Here is a 17,800-nt window from a genome sequence, read left to right as displayed (position 1 = left end):
CTCCTTCCTCTTCCTCCTCATCCTCTTCTCCTCTCTCCTCCCACCTCTTTCCTCCACATCTGACCTCTTCTCACGGCGCTTCCCTCCGCCGTCCTGAGTGATGGACTGCGAAGGCTGGTGGGCGGGTTTGCGCTTTGTATGTGGTGGTGTGGTGCGGCAGGCTTGTCACAAGCCCAACACTGTCAGGCCACGGAAACCCAGCTGTCCAGACTGAACTGCACACACACTCACGCCCACGCACACTTACACCCACACCACAACTTTCTGTTCAACAGTCCGTAATTCCATCCACCGGCGCTGTCAAGCACTTGATCAAACGTGCATAAAGAAAGGAGCCCCTTGGCTGAATCCCATCTTCTCTCCTCCTATCATAATGTAGGCAGATTTTCCCTCCTCTGCCTGTTTCTCCAGCTCTGTTTATTCAGATGAGCCTGACTGGGGGGCAGCGGGTCACATCCACTTGCCTGGCTAAAACGGTCCTGAATTGAGGGTTGTCTCCAGTGAGATGGAGAGAGAAAAAACACAAGGAGGGGTTAGGAAGGGCTGCTGAGCGGTCATGTCAGGGCTGTTTTCGGGGCTATTTGTGTGTGCGTGTGTGCGTGTGCCATGGCAGGGGTAGGGGTTAGGGAGTTTGAGGGTTCAGTTGTCAACCCCTGTGTCATGCTTGCCCTGGCCCTGTTATGTAGAGGGCATCCACTGTCATTTGTTGCAGGACTATTTGAAGTGGAGTGAGCCACAGAAGCATAAAAAGCAGTCAGCACACTGTGAGCGCTCAGGTGCCAGCAAGTAACACACATTCATTTAAAAGTACAAACTCATACTCCGCAGAAACTAATCCCTTAATAATTTGACACCCCAAAGTTTGTGTCTTCTCTAGTTTTTTTTTTTTTAATTTTTTTTAGAGAGATTTGTTTTAGGGTGGGCCTCTTAATCTCCATCATACTTGTGTTTATTCAAGATGAAAACTGATCCAGATGTTTTCTATAGGGTGTACTTAATTTTATGTTGTTTTCCCTTTTATTCTTTGAGCTTCATTATGTTAAGTGAAGTAGGTGGATTAAAGTCAACGTTGGGAAAGACATAAACTAGGTAAGCTAAAGTCATTCTGTACCTCCAAGTTTTTTGAAGTTTATCCCTGTGTGTGTGTGTGTGTGTGTGTGTGTGTGTGTGTGTGTGTGTGTGTGTATCTGTGTTTGTCAGTGTAGGTGTGTGTTTCATCTGACATACATCTCCCACATTCTCTCCACGATGGAAAAAAAACAGCGATGATTAAGACTCCTTAAACTTGTTGTTGGAGTGTCAGGGAAGACACGAGCGCTGCGCATGCCATGAGCTTAATCCAACAACAGCCCGTCTGCCATATACTGTACACCCGCTATCTTCCAGCGAGTGGACCCCTTCCTCGCAGCCATTGTCATATATAGGGGGCATTGTCACATATGAGATGGACTCATGTAAATGTGGTGACAGGCTACTGTCTTGCCTGACTGACAGCACAGAGGGATTGGGCTAATCTGAGTGACTGATTCGAGGCGCGCAGCGGCTCGGCTGTCCCCATAACTCCTGAGAAATAGACAGCTTCAGCAGAGTTATCTGTGTTTGTAAGTCCTTCTGCTGCGCTGGGATGACAATAGGGATTAGTGCCAAGGTTCTTTAAACTGTTTTTTTATTTTATTTTTGGGAAGGGGGGGGGGCTCTTATCGGCGTCTCGGCAGGATGCTGCCGCAGCCAGTTTTCCTTGACTGTCAATTAAAGAGGGGATCATTAACTTCAAGGGTATAAATGTTCTAACACTGGTATTACGTTGGGAAGCTAAGTCGCTGACAGATGTTCCAACTTTAATTCTCCACTTGTTTTTTTGTCCTTTAATTAATTTATGTATCACTATTCGGGTTTTAAATATTTTTTCCCCCTGTCTGCTCTTTGTTAGCCTGTAATCTCAGTTACCATGGTAGTCGCAAAGACGATTGGGCCTTGTCACTCGCCTGTGTTTCTTATGAGGTTCAATCGGCTAATGTATTCAATATCACCCAAACTGAAAGGTAAACAGTATCTAATGGCGCGTGTATTCCTGCACTGCCTCAATGCAGCCTGGAGGCGCTGGGTGGGAGAAGAACAGCATGTCTGCCTCTACTTCTCCAGTCTTTTCAGGAGGACCCAACTACTTAGAACGGTGCTTGATAAAAACAAAACGAGCGCAGCTTGTATCTCTGTACATGTGTGGGTTTTTTTCTGGGGAGGTAAACAAAAGTAGTGTACTACTTTGGGGTTTTCTTTTGGAAGCTTTGTTGGCGGTTGTGAAGCATGAGTGTGACAGCTGTGGTTGAGATTTCCTCAGAGTGGAAGTACAGACGCAGAGCTGCGACGGGATGCAGTAAGGTGTGTGCTGTAGGTAGCCACATAGCGAAAAGAAAGAAAACAAGAGGAGGAGAGACGTTAAGGGGAGTGGGAGAGAGATAGGCGACAGAGACTGCTAATGGGCAAACTCTCTTCATCCACTGCCACTGCCATCACCACCGCCACCCTGTTCTCTCATGACAGCTCTTTTCCTTTGTTCTCCCCCTCGGCCCACTCTCTGCCGGGGATTCGTGACAAGTTTTCGCGGGCTGATCAAACGCCGCGGTGACACCTGATTAGGATATAGTGCGTGTTTACAGGCGTGCATGGCGAGGACCCCCCCCCTCTCAGACAACAAGGGAGACTTCACCTTGACTAATTAAATTTGCACCTGCAATGCCAGCTGTGACAGCCACTGGAGGGCTGCATTTATTTATGTCACTCCATACATACTTCCTGTGACGTTCATGGAGGCTGAGTTTGCAGTAGCTCCTGTGTTTACCCACAGTGTGGGGTTTGAATTCCCGTGTACTATATCATGGCTTTCAAACTGCTCCTGACTGATATCTCAAGAAAATATTTTTACTGGTATATTTTGGTGGCATTATTTTAACATATGTTTTACAATACAAACATATGTTTTTTGCTTAAAAATTGCTATCTGTCAAGAGAGAAATTAAATGCAAAGTTCAATTGTGGATAGCAGGTGACCGTAGCCATGTAGTCAATGTTGGGGGGGGGGGGGATCCCCCTCACCCCCCACACCCCTGACAAAAAGATTTAAATTTGAGAACTAATATCATATATATTATTTATCATATGAAGACAGTTCACTGTTTGACAATAATTGTTGAGGTACGGCAACACCACTTGGACAAACCACATGCAAAACTACAGTACACTGTAATACTAGAATTGATATGGCAGTTAGTAATGAATGAATGAATGAATGAATAAATGAATGAATGAATGACTTTATTTCGAGCAAAACAAAAGATAGAAACAAAACATTAACAGACGTGCAAGTGAAGGAGTAGGAAGAAGTGTACACTTATATAATTTGACCCCCTTCTCAGTTTTCATTTCTCATGTAAAAAGAACAACTATCTCAAACTATTTTACAACCATAAATATAGATAAATAAAAACAGTCTTAGAAGCCTTATCTAACTTTATTGCTTATGATTATTTTGGACTGCGGCAATGTTTTTATTTATCAATATTTTTTTGGGGCACATTTTAAGCATATTTGTACAATTGAGTAAAAACTTGTTGATCAGTTATATAAAGTATCATATAGTGTTAAATGGTAGCCATTTGGAATTTTATCAGGGTCAACTCTGCGTGCTAACTAAAACAAATTTAATTCAGTGTTAAAGTGTCTAATTTTGAAAGGGTTTTGAACTCTTGTTTAAAATAATGTGATTTGTGTGTTCCTCCCTCAACATGTGTGTATTTAATCACAGATTAATGTGGGTACATATGTGTGCTTGTACATGATCTGCCTTTCAGAGCGTGCTTATGTGTGTGTGTGTGTGTGTGTGTATCTATCTAAATCAGTGTTGAGAGTGTAAAAGGCCACAGCTGAAGTGAGCAGGACATCAGTCACCCAGTAGCAGGAGACAAGGCCTGGTAATTTGTGGCTCTCCCCCCCGTCTCGCACACTCCCTCTCTCTTTCTCTCTGTCTCTCCACAACCTCTCCGCCGTCCCCCCATCCTGCCTCCCCAGCCTCAAATTGACCAGGCTCGACTGCTGGTCATGCTGTATTACATGGGTTAGATGAAGTAATTATTTCTAGGCCACTGACTACAAGCAAGATTAATAGTTTTTGAAACGGCCATAATGGAGGGCTGACCCGCCGTGACATAAGCATTATTTCAAGCTCACCTCCACTCTCATCCTTCTCACCTCTGGGCACTGGCAGAGTGTGATTTATACCTGGGTTAATGAGGGGAGGGAACCTAGGAGCCCAGGGCCACCGGCATACCAGTGCAGTGTTACAGGCCCGCTTCCCCGACTGAACATACAGTGGGGTCACTTGAGGATGGCTGAGTTTTTGCTTGATTGGTCTCTGGAAACAAGATGTTCAGTGATTAAAATCGACATAAATTTTGAATGTCATCCTTTTACTGTGTGTTGTAATTTGATTTGAAACTTAAATGGTTTAGTAGGAAAGCGTTGGTGCTTGCTGAGATGTCCTTGGGAGAATAAAACAATATGCTGCTAATATCCGGTCCCTCTGTCCTGGGTTGCTTCGTATGCCCAACCCCCCACCCTCCCACCCCCCACCCCTGAAGCTCTGGAGCCTTAAGGACCAGAGAAGCTGGGAAGCTGTCACTAGGTGGCACTTGGACATCATGTTATCAGATGCTCTCTCTCTCTCCCCTTCACCCCACCCCCACCCTCCTCCTCCCCTCCCTCTCCTCCTCCCGCCTGTCTTGCCTCCCTTACTTCCTCCCTTCCCTCTGTGCTAAGTACACCTCAGATGTCAGGGTGTTTTATTTTTATTGGATGAGGGCAGTGTGTAATGCATTCACCTCCGTTCCTGCCAGCTGTTAAATGCCCCAGAACATGGTCTGGCCAGGCTCCGCCCCGTTAACCCCTCTGATTGGCTGTAATAATTAGCAGAAGTGAACAGTAACTATGGCGCCTAGCGCGGGGTTTGGGACAGCTTGCGACTCCCTGATACATACGTGACAGAATGGCCCATCCTGCCTGGGCTTAAGTGACTTGGGTCTGGCCCAACCTGGCCACATCCACCCCCCTGACTTGAGTGCATGTGTGTATTTTAAGCTTTAATATTAACTCTCAACTTAAACACATGCATGCAGTGTGGCACCAGCAATTACATTTTCAAATGGCTGGGTTTGTAAACCTCCAGAATGTTAATCTGTCACCATTCAAGCTACTGGGAAGAGTGAAAAGAGGATTAAGCTATTCAATTCCTGGTAGAATATTTTCCTTTGTTCAGAATGAGTGAAGGAAAAATAAATAAAGAAATGAGGTGGCTTCTCAAGCAAGACAAGTGCCGTCTGCTATACTTCAGGATTTGGCTAATGCCATTATAGCAAACTTATCTGCTTCAGGATTCCAGGAAGACGGGCTGACGGTCGTGTAAACAGCCACAAATGATATTCGGTCTTTAATTCAATATTAATCTGAGGTCACATCATAATGCCAGTTTATCTGGGTCAAAGACTACATGAGATAGAATTAGACCTGTCCTGGTTGTTTAGTCCACATCTGTTTTGTGCCATATGTTTTTCCAGTGGCTTAGATGCTTGTTGGCATTTAAACGTAGCCCACTGCTGTATCTTGTTAATAATACCATATTCAAAAATCAGTTCTGACAAATAGGTCTCAGCAAATAATTCAAGAGCTTGTCTGTCTGGTTGTCTTTAGAAAAAATGATATAGCTGATAGCGGAAAAGTAGAACAACTAGTCATATTTTGATGGATTGGAAAAATTGAAGCAGACAGGACCCTCTGTATTTGTGATGTGTTGTATGATCTGCTTTTTTTTACCCCTCTACAAAATGGCTCATTTTATGTGTTACGTGTGAATGTGACACACAGCTGCGTTGATGGTAAAATACCTTTGAAGAGTTTTGTCAAGCAACATACGTTTTAAAATCTTGTGTTTAGCATAAGGTTATAATATACCACATGATAATTGTCACAGCTGTCAGCCAATCCGGCGCGGTACCCCTGTCTCAGCCCCTCGTTTACCCTTGACTCCCAGCCCCTCCGGTCGGATTGCACATCATCTTTATCCCAGATGAAGTACCAGACTCAGTAGTGTCAGAAGATGATCTAATATGGAGCCGAAAGGACACAGAGCTGGGAAATCATCGTCATTTGAAGAGGTTGCTTGTCACATGATGGGTTTGATCAACCCGTGCTGCGGTACACAGAGCCGGGTCTTTGCTCTGTCTAACAGTGGTACTGGATTAGAGACACAAGCCACTTCCACTCTGATCAGTCACTCACACATGGAGACACGCGGCAGGACTGAAATCCTCCTTGCACACTTCATCCACATCATGTACAGGCTTCTTCGTCAAGCCTACTGTATGGAAATGAGGAACACCGCTGTTGACAATGATAGTACATGCCAGTTTTTTCTTTTTATTTGACGCCATTTCTCCTTCTGTAATCTATAGTGGTATATCATAGCTGTGGCAGGATGACTTACAGTGAGATACAGCACCAGAGTGTGTTGGTCTGTGGCTGCCTGACCCACCTGAATGCCACTGATCTGTGACATGTTGAGACAATGGCAGTGTGTGTGAAGAGTCTGGCTCTACACCCCTCAGACACTGTGTACGGCTAAGTGCTATTGAATTGTTTATTGTCACAAATCACAAACCTTTCAATGACTAGGTGCGACCACCGTACACCCACTCATCCATCCATCCAGCTGCTCTGCCCTGAGCAATGTGTTGGTCTGCTGGGCTCTTGAGGAGCGTAACGTCAGCCTCCGGAGCTGGGGATTTTAAACGCTTCACCTGCTTATCGATCTCTTCTGCCCCGCTGAGCCAGCCAAGCCCAGCCAGCAGAGAGAGAGAGAAAGAGAAGGCGAGATGCAGAGGGGAAGGGCAATCTGGTGGCCTCAGTCCTCTGGTACTCAGGTCTGTCCTTGACACTGCCTGTGGGACAGGCCTGGAGGACGCTTCTTGTCCTCCCCTGTAAGCTCCGCATCTAGCCCCTACAGCTAGCCGGCCCTCCCCCTGGGCCAAGCTGCACTTTGCACAGCCATATTGATTTTTTGGAGGGGCAGGAAAAGTGTGGCTAGGTGGTGAGAGTGAATGAGAGAGGGAGGGCGGGGGGGAAAGGAGAAATTGAGGGAGCTTTCTAAAGCACTGACTTCTCCTTGACTGCACCTCGAGACGCGACAACCCTGTTAGAACAACTCAGTGGCCCTGGTGCCCCGCTGAAAACTGCTAATCACAGTCTTTCAATCAACGCTCTCCTTCCTCTCTTCTCTTTCCTCCCTTCCTCCATCCTTCTCCCTTCCTCATTTTCTCACTCTTTCCCCCTGACTTTCCCCCGGACCCTGTCTGAATGCCAAGGGACTGCGTCTGCATTAAAACTGGCCATTCCACATGGAAAACAGCTGACCTCATGAAAGCATGTTGTAATTTGAAGGTGAAAACTAAAAAGCTTTTCTCGATCGACATAATCTTAATGGAAACATTATGGCCCAGCCGCAAACTAACAATTTAGGCCCTTGCATATTGGTGGTGGTGGCCAACAGTTCATATGTGACAACGAGGCTGCTAGTTTGAATCCTGCACTGGGTGTACAGCTCAAAATGGCCATGAACGAGATGTTTCACCCCCCAGTTCCTCCAGCAAAGAACAGAAAAACTTTTTTTCTGTCCACCAGAAATCTTCAGATGTACCAGGCTGCTCCTGTGTGTGAAATTGTGTAAGAATGCAAGTGTGAAGCCGCTAGTATGTTTTTGATAAAGAGCGTGCTCAGTCAATCTCCCCCGGATAAATAAAAAGGTTATGTAAGGCATACATGGACAGATCTCTTAAATCGCCCTTCTCTCCCGCTCGTCTTTTCCTCCCCTCTTCACTCCAGATTTGACACTTGCTAAAGGTCACTGAAACATCTTTTTTTCCCCTTTGAGGTGTAGATAAGTGTGAAATAGATGTTGACACCACAGACACATTGAAAAGCACTTAAACAGAGTGGCCATGTGCCAACCTGTCGGTGTCTGGCTTTGTGCATTTGTAAATACTTTTGAATGATTGATCTGGAAACCTGGGTCTCTCTGTAAGCTTGTCAGGTGCACTGAGAGAGATCAAAAAACAGATGAGGTCCAGTTCTTTTTTTTCTTCATCTCTCACACGCATGCACACATACTCTCCACCTGACAGAATTACACGTACCCTGGGATGACGGGGAGAGTGGCTTTAAGTAAGTGTGTGTGTGAGAAAGTGTGCACATGGCTTACTAAGACAGAGTGAGAGGACTTTTGATGTTTAGTTAAAATGGCACACCGGATGTGTACCTTATCTCAAACATGTGACATTTTTCAGATGTGACTGGGCGCCAATAAAGGTTGTGTATGTGTGTGCGAATGTAATTAATTGCTGGCAGTGGTCCCCCACAGCTCTGGTAATGTGCTTAGATCAGTGTTATAAACAGGGCGTGAAAGGTCTGCCCAGCGCCAGCCCTTTAAATGACTGCCCTCTTGTTCAGGTAGATGGATGGAAATGTTCTAATATTAATGATCACGTCCCCCGCCGACCTGTCGCGGGGTGAAATGAGCAACGCAGCCTTCAGCCTCCAACAACAATTAACGGGCCAGAGCCGGCCTGTCTGCCATTTGTCATAACGTACCCCACCTGTGGACCCCCACTGAACACATACTGAACGTGTCTGTCAATATATACATAATGTTCACCTCATCGATTTAACAAAACAACAACAACAACAATGCGCGGTGGTTAATGGCATGGTTTTCATCCCGTTATTTCTGGGTATATTTTTCTTTCTTTTTTTGTTTTCTAACTTTAAATGGGGAAAAAAAGGTTTATGTATATGATTTATTGAATCTGACCCCTGTAATGCAGCTGTCATATGTGTCGATATGAGAAACATGCTGAGGATTATGTTCTTAAAACCTTAACATAAACATTTGATCCATTTCATTTGCATGAGCTTGGATGGACGACTTTGCATAAAACGTGATTTGTGAATGTAGGCTCGACCTACATGCTAAATTGAATCTGTAAATACATATCCAGAAAAAAGAAAAAAATATTGACAGGAAAGCTAAAAGCCAACAGTTTGGGGTTTTTAATGTTATTTGACAGCAATTTTTTAGTCTTAGTCCTGTGTTAGATTTCCTTGTTAGTTTTTAATCATATATTTTTTTTTTTTTTTTAAGTAAAGTCTTAATTGACCAAAAGTCCAGGCATTTTAATCTCAGGGCCGTGAAACATCAAGCTGACAGTTGACTGTTGGTCAATGTCGGGCCATCTGTGAATGTCTCTCTCCTTAGTTTTTGCGGTGTGTCCCGCACACTTGGCATTAGTCGGCCCTTGTTAGCTTTATTTTTAACAGATTCAGCATGTTGAATCAGCGTTAGAGATGGCAGAGCCTTTAAGTGAATGAAATCACTCTGATGGTCAGTTTAGCTCAGTGGACAAAGGGGAGATGGAAATGAGGAAAGGAAACAAATGACTTAAGTGAAGAGGGCATGAAATTGAAAAAACTTCTGAAATAGGTAAGATTTTTTTTTCGCCATTGAGCTCTTTGCAAAAACAGTTTGTGATTGTCTGTGTTATCGTTCGCGAGCGCACAGTAAATATGTCCTTTCAACACCAGGTTGTGTTGTTAATGTGCTAACCAGTGTTGGGTAAGGGTTACTTTAAAGGTAATCAAAGTACGTTACTGCGTTACTTTCTAAAAAAGTAACCAGTTACTTCACTGCGTTACTCCCTGAGTAAAGTAACTCAATTACTTTAAAAGTACTTCCACCGTTACTCCCTGAGAAAAGTAACTCAAGCACTTTTAAAGTACTTTTGAGTATTCTACAATTCCTATAGCACTTTTAAAGTACTTTTGAGTATTCTACAATTCCTATTGGGCAATGGACCACAGGGCGCTAAGCCTACATTTTTTTGTCTCCAAAATTAAAGTTATGGACCACTTGCCCTTCACTGAGATCCAGTTCTCCCATCACAGCTGTCACTTTGACCAGTAGAAACACAGAACGATCTGCTGCCGTAGACAACTGTATGACAACAACACCCCAGCGTTTTTAATATTTCCTCTAGGGATGTTACCACACAGAGTAAAAGGGGGAAATGATGGTGTGAAACAGCAGAGGCACTTTGTCAACCCGCTGAGTTAACGTTACTGTCATTAGCATCAAGCTAGCAAACAATGGTACATCCTCACGGTCGGACATAAAGTAATAACATTAACAAATAGCGGCGGGGCTTTTACTCACCACAACTGCAGAGGCTCCCAGCTTCATTTGAAACAAACTACATTATAGACGGTCCGTTATTTATTAATCCCTCTGTGTGTTTATATATTTACTTTTTATCCGCTCCGTTGTCTTTGTAAAGTTAACATATCGCACCGTCATTTCAAACTCAACACTTGTTTCAAATTAAAAGCCCCTTATAACCTCGGCTGAGAGAATCCCTCCATTTTCTAAATAGGCTTTTATTCTGAAACATTTGTCAGAACTTCCTGTGGAAGATACAGTAGCTTGACAGTTTACGTATGGCGCTTCAAATGTAGCTCCTGCCATCTGACTCAAATAATAGTAAAAGTGATAAAAACAGGACAAGAATAACCCGATGACATCACACACACCGTGAAAGACGACCGGGGATAATTGGTGAGTACGAGCGTAGTGTGTACCAGGCATAATGCAAGTCCTGAGTCTGAAATATGTCTGTCAGGGAGTCCTACTCCACCTATTTAGACTCCACCGTAGACAACGGCAGCATTTCTCCGACCACGTAGCGAGCCACATGCTCCATGGCTTCTTTCAGACTGATAGGTTTAACGTTATCTCCGTTATTAGAACCAAACGACAGCCGTTGCTGTTTCGTGGCTGAAGGACCAGCGTTCTAAAAGTAACGGAAGTAACTATCTCGTTACTTGTTACTGCAAAAAGTAATCTATACCCAACTCTGGTGCTAACTGGCTAACTAGCGTCTTCAATCCATCCTGTCGATCATGATCTTCTGACTTCCCGCAATGAATGACGAATACAGACTACCGCCACCTGCTGCCACATGTATGTGCTAGTTGGCCATTGGCTCTAGTTGTTGCAGTGTGTTGCCGCTAGCTCTTTTGGCGTGTCCGGGCTTTTATCTTAATCAAAGAAAACCATAACAAATTTCAGTCAATTAAAATGTTATCATTTTAGTCTTTTTAGTCATCAGATTACATTGAATATTTCAGTAAGTCTAGTCTAGCCAAGACAATTATACTGACATTATTAATTTCAACTTCAAGGTTTCAAGGTTTGACGCACAGCACCAGAAGCGGAACTGCTGCACTGAAAAAAATAGCAGTCTAAAGTATTGTATCTCCTTTATTTGTCAATGAAAATAAATAAGTTTTAGGTAGCCTAAGTTTTTATTTTATTAATTACCTTTTAGTCTCTTGTCTTCTGTCAGCAATATTGCATGTTGATGTAGTCACAGTTAGTGTTTAATGACGTCAGTGCTGTGTCGTCATTGGCAGGTCTTAGTCATGATAAAAAGGTTGTTGATGAACAGATTTAGTGATATTGTAGCTTTCGTTAACAAAATGAACACTGGATGTTTCTGGCGACATCCTCCTGATTGACCTCTGGCTCCCACAGTCTAATTCATATTCATGAACTGGTCCTGAGCAGGAGTGCGGAGACATGGGGTTACACATTACCAACGTCCCTGCTCTGAGGTCAACTCCCACACATTCCAGTTAGCTATTGACCAGCCTGCCCGCCGTCATACTGTGTCACCAAACTTCTAGTTGGTATTCCTAAGATAAATGAATGCCACAAGTAGCTGTAAACGAAATGTTAGAGGTGAGAAATAGTTAATATTTACTCTGAATGTTTTTTTTTAGCGTGGTATGGTAAAAATAGTTGAATAAGGTCATTGTAGCATTGGAGCTACTATTTTTTCATTTTGTGTCTTAGGTAGGATGGACATGTATTTTAAGATTTATATTCTAAAAAAAAGTTTTGAGTGATAAAACTGCAGCAAGAAACACTGCAACAAAAGTGGACCTTCTCTCTGTATGTGTGGTCGTGTATGTGTGTGCTTGTGTAGGTATTTGTGTGAGGTGGCACCAAGGTGTTGTGTTATCTCATCAAAGTTCAAGTTAGTGGCATACCCTGAGGATGAGGTAGACCTCGAACTATAGAGACCTTTAAGGAACAAATCTGACTGAGACTGGCTGAAGAGCCTTGGGGTTTTTGATTCAAAATTGCTCCCCTCGTGTACGTTTTTCCTCAGTTGACTTCTACGTTCAAAGCTGAACTCAAAGGTCCTGCAGCCTTTTTTTCTTTCTATGCATTACACATGCAAACACAAATGTTCTGGTGCGATGGGCACTCCCTACCCTTCTCTACGCCCTGTGTCGCTTCACACAAGCTCCCGACATTCTGCGATCCGGTGCCAAATGGACCGGGGCGGAAACACCTTTGATGTACACGGGTAGTCCGTCTGTTTGAGTCCGACGTTTTACAGCCGACTTGTCAAAACTGTTGATTCACCATCACTTTTGCAGAAGAGAACCAGTTCTGAAATGGGTGTCACACAAGTACCAATGGCTTGCTGTTTCAACAAGGAGCTCTATTACACAGCTATCTCTCATCACGTCATCCCTGAGGGCTGCACAAGGCCTGTTTGAGATCCAGAGTTTTCTGTCTGTCTGCAATCTGTGGCACCTGCATCGACAGAGAAAGTGCTGCCCTCATTTGGTTGGAGGTCTTGAAGGAAATACCTCTTGCTTACCATAGGAAGAAAATATAGATGTCTGCTGCGATGGATTTCTGAACTAAACATGGCTAACCAAAAAGTGTGTACTGGAAAGCACAGGAAGTGCTTTCACAAGGGATGACACTTACTTATCAAGCCATCTTCAGGGCTTACTCTACATTGTAGCTTTTATCTACAGTTTATGATGCATCAGCTAAATCTAGACAAGTCCAGTGGGACTCATGTGTCCTTCTCCAGCAGTCATATCACATCCAGTACGTTCCAATGCACCCTCTGGGGCAGACACGAGTTAGACTGGAAGTGTTTTTATCCCCGCAGCGGCGTAGTTATCTGGCTCTTTTGAGCTATTGATGCTAAGCACTGGACATTAATCTACTCTGCAAAGAACGCTTTGAAGAAAGTGTCCGTTGAAGTGTCACAGATGGGAAATAAATGAAATTAATAAATATATGGTACACAGTTTGATATCTCTCATAGGCCAAGATCAAAGCAAACCAATTGAGTTCTATTCTACCTAATATGTTTTTCTGTGATAAACAGTCCGGCTGAGGGAATAATCCCATCAAGGAAGAGAGAGATTAAAAAAAGAAAAAAAAAAGCATCAGATATATCACTCAGCGCAGACGGTTGGCGCGGCTACCGTGAAGCATCCGCGTTATTATGGGATTGGTAATCTCGTTTCGTGGGTCTGAGTGGAAACGCAGACCTTTTTTTTTTTTTTTATGCACCTCGCGGTTTTCCTTCTAGAATCAGGTGCAGACACAGAGACAGGAAGACAGACACAGCGGTCCTCTGATACTGAGAGAGTCCATCTGCTTCAGAGGGCTCCGGTAACTTCTTGTCTTTCCTTTTTTCTGTGGAATTTCTGAGCAGCTTGATGTATTTGACATGTGTGTGACAGCCCTGGCTGTGTGCGATTGGCATTGAGGCATCATGCACGCTACCCTGGCTGCGCGTTTTTTAGCATGGGCATGTATGTGTGTGTATCTATCGGAGCCTTAAACACACACACACACATACAGTATGAAGGCACACTTTCGGGCTTGTGTACACAGTAGTGGTTTGCGCACTGTGACTAAAGCAGACTGTAAGGATCTTACTTATGTGCACACATGCGCACACCTACAGTCAACGGATGCCAGGATATGGATCTGCACAGGCTCACAGCAGCACACAGATAAAAACACACTCAGATACACACAGACATATACACCTACAACTCTAGCCCAGAGTCTCACCTTGATATCTTGAGCTTCTGTCATGAGTTAGAATTTGACACCAATGAATGTGTGTCAGGTTGTCAATTTCTTCCAACATCCTTTGAATGCAGTCTGGCCATGAATAGTGCATGTTGTTTTGTTTTTTAGATTCCAACTGTCTGCAAGTCTGTTTTTGTTTGTTCCAGAATAACTTGGAAGGCCTGTACACTCATGTGCATCCTTTAAGAAAACTTTCAGCAGGTGTTGTGTTGTTTAGCCTAAGGTAGAGATTCAGCCCTGAAGGTAAATTCCAAACTGCTTTCTGATCTGATGCCCTCCCATTTCTTCCGCCTCCGTTATTGGGATCTGTTTTCCTCCCTCCCGTCTTTAATGCACATACTTTCACCGCTTGCCCTTTTTTTGATCCAGAGCCCCTTTCGAGTCAGGACACACATATTTTTTTATACCTGCACTTTAATGTTATTAACAGGACATTTTATTTCACTCTAAAAGTCAGGACATGTTTTGGCAGCCGGTTCCCATATTCCCTGTAGCGTGCCACATGAGGTCTTTGGCATTATTAGGACAGAAGAAATGTGAGACGCTTGTTGTAAATGTCTCGGAAATATATACAGGGTGGGTTCTCCTAAAACTATCACAACCGATGCACGGGCCATTCATGCAAAACTTTTAAAGATGTAAAAAGACAGTGGCATGTCGGTGACATTTCTCCTTCTCCTGCTGCTGAGACACCATGCAGAGGCTGTGTGTGTGTGTGCACCTGAATGAATATGGGATTCTGAACCCACATGCGCACACAGATACAACGCCTCCGCATACACATGGCTTCGCACAAGCACATACGGGAGGCAGGGTGGGGAAATAGTTGTGAAATTTATTTGGGCATATAGTTTTTATGCCAGTTGCCATTGGATTTACAGGTCCGAATGGAATGCGTCCCAATGAAAAGTACTTTGATCCCTCCACCAGGTTGACATTTTTATTGGGGGAGCTCCGTATGGCACAGGGCATCTTTTATAAGGTTGTGAGGAACCCCGCGGCAGCCTTCACAAAATCATAAAAATGTGAGACGTCAATGAAAATGACCAGGTTCCAGTGCTATCTCAGCCTGCTTTGAGAGCATCATTTATTAATTAGATCCCCAAAATACCTGACGTTTCAGTGTTTCATGATTTCATTTTCGTTTAACAGTTTTTCTTGTTAGTCCCTTTTGTAATTATGTGCCAAATCACGGCAGTTCGGTGTTAGAAGGTGGTAGTTTCTGTTACCTCAGTCAATCTGCACCCATCTGTACCCAAATTCCCCAAAAGTTATGCACTAACTTTTTTGAATAGAGGTAATTGATAACTTGGACACCAAAGTAAGTATGTAAAAAATGTACAATAAGTAGGCCTACATGCAGAAGGTTCCTGCAGCTACTTATCAGTCTTTTTAACTGTGTTGTCTTCCACAGCGGCGGAAGCTACTGCAGGAGTTGGGAGACCAGAAGATCCCCTTTCTGGGACCTTCAGATCGGGGCTATCAGCAACTGGTGAGCCAGCCACACTTTTAGATAATGCTACTGATGCCTAGCCCTTTACTTTAAAGGGCCTACAGCAGCCTTTTGCCTACTCTAGCTGGAGAATGTCTGCTGAACATGAGCAGAGCATGAGCGAGTGGGGAGCGCAAGTTGTCAATTTTGATGGAGCGCAGAGCAGATTTATTAAAAGTTGGAGTGTCGCCTTATTTGCGGCTTCATCCTGCTCCAGTTTTGCTCTGGTAATGCTTACACTATTAAACATACCATGCATCTGTGTATTGCACATACACACTATTTTCTGTCAAAAATTGGGTGCTGCAAACTCGACAATGGAGTGACAAAGTTCTTGAAGGAGAAAAATTTAGCAGAGCGGCCTGGAGAGGCTTTGAGTGGGGGAGCAAAGGGAATGAATAGCTCTGTGAGCAAGGAGCAGAAATTCTCAGCACTCCACATGGCTCACATGCTCTGACTGTAATCTTCTGCTACAACCCTGCACTGTGTAATAATTTGCTCAAGATCTGAGACAGAAACATGTTTGACAAATAAGATTGTAATTCAGTTTTGTTTATGTTTTTGTATGCCATAATCGTCATGATAAGAATGTCTTGTGTTTCCAAGTGGGACTCCAGTTACTCCGGCCTGGTTCTGAGGAGATCCTGCTCACTGCCTGCGGAGCTCCATGGCCGGGTGCAGGCAGCTCTGCTCACCCTCAGAAGGAAGGGCTGCCTCTTGAGGGATTTGGTTCGCGTCCGTGACCGAGATGTTTTCACCGCCGTTTCGCGGGCTCTGCTGGGTGAGCCGGGCCACACCTACCGCTATCTGGATACACGGCTCTTTGCTATCCCCTGGCACAGTGAGGACGTTGAGGTCAAGGGACAAAACTGTTGTGACACTGACTTGAGGGCTGCTTGCAAGGCATTGTGTGAGCTTAACACCTTCTTCTGCTCCGATGTGTCTCAGCTGAAGGAAGGAGACAGACTAACACAATGTGTGAAGGGGGAGACAGAGGCCAAACAGGGTGAAGAAGGGGACACAGGATCTAAACACAGTGAAGACTCCAAGAACAGTGAAGGAGGGGACTCTGAGTCCCGACAAAGTGAGGAAGGGGACACGGAGTCCAAGCACAGTGAGGAGTGGGACATTGAGTCGAAACACAGTGAAGAAGGCTGTTCTGGGTCAAAACAAGAAGGAGAATGGGAGACTGGGTCCAAACACAGCAGTGAGGAAGGAGAGTCCTCCCAGGTCAAACCCAGTGAAATGGGTGTCGCAGCAGGGTCCGAGCACAGTGAAGGAAAATATCCTGGCTGGGCACCTAAGGCCGTCACAAGCACAGAGACTAAACCAGTGGGACTAGGGGCCCAAGAGAAACCTTTGGCCCAACTCAAGCACAGCTTGTCAGATTACCACATTGAGGACAGGGAGGAACAGGCAAGCGGGCAGGGCTGTTCTCAGCCAAGTCCTCCGCCGGTATGCACCGGTCCGGTCAAGTTCAATGTCACCTTACTCAACTACATGGACCCGGCAGCTATGAGCCAGCTCAAAGAGGAGCCTTACTATGGCATGGGGAAAATGGCGGTAGGGTGGCACCACGATGAGAACCTCATCACTCATACGCCAGTAGCTGTTTACAGCTATAGCTGTCACGATGACAAAGGTAAGGGTCAAAACTAACAAGGCTTATTTGTCACAATTACAGAACAATAATTCAGACACGTAGATTTAACACTGAATTCCGAAGTATGTCATGCATGTCTTTGGCGCGTTGTTTCTGAAATTAAGATTCCTTTTCCTCTTTCACTTCAATATCCCATCAACTTATCTCAGTTGCTTTATGGTGGATCAGATACAGCTAACCTTGTGTATTATGGCCCTACAGCAGTGCTGTAGCAGCTGTAGACATGGCCTCTGGTGAGGCAACCATCAGATCCATCTCTGTGATAGTGTCAGGGCATTATCAAATGTCATCACTGGCTTGCTGCTGACAGCCTTATCGCCAACCGTGCGTTGGGAGATCACAGACATTTGGGTCTGAGCTCTTAACATGCGCTCAATGGCGCAGTCTAACAAACAGGCCTTATCGCACACGCCGCATCTCATCTAAATCATTTCCCCAAGAAATGATCGATGTGCAATTATCTGATATGGAATAATGAGCCCTGCTTTGATAAGTGTTCCTAGACTGTACTGTATGGGTAATACGATGTCGCCTAATTATGGAATGTGCACTCTTTCAAGAGCTGATAGTGCTC

At 44.4% G+C, this 17,800-nt stretch overlaps 1 protein-coding gene across 1 annotated transcript in view; it reads left to right on the top strand.

Moving 5' to 3' along the window:
- Positions 1–17,800, top strand: part of fto (FTO alpha-ketoglutarate dependent dioxygenase) — an 84,638-nt gene that overhangs the window by 10,922 nt on the left and 55,916 nt on the right. Inside the window, exons 2-3 of the mRNA XM_050044266.1 lie at positions 15,486–15,563; positions 16,170–17,205. Coding sequence (XP_049900223.1) covers positions 15,486–15,563; positions 16,170–17,205 — 1,114 coding nt within the window. The remainder of the gene's footprint in view (positions 1–15,485; positions 15,564–16,169; positions 17,206–17,800) is intronic.

The sequence above is a fragment of the Epinephelus moara genome, chromosome 1, assembly GCF_006386435.1.
Source record: "Epinephelus moara isolate mb chromosome 1, YSFRI_EMoa_1.0, whole genome shotgun sequence".
Classification (NCBI taxonomy): Eukaryota; Metazoa; Chordata; class Actinopteri; order Perciformes; family Serranidae; genus Epinephelus; species Epinephelus moara.
Note: the sequence above shows the minus strand (reverse complement) of the source record. Positions and strands in the feature narration are given on the sequence as shown.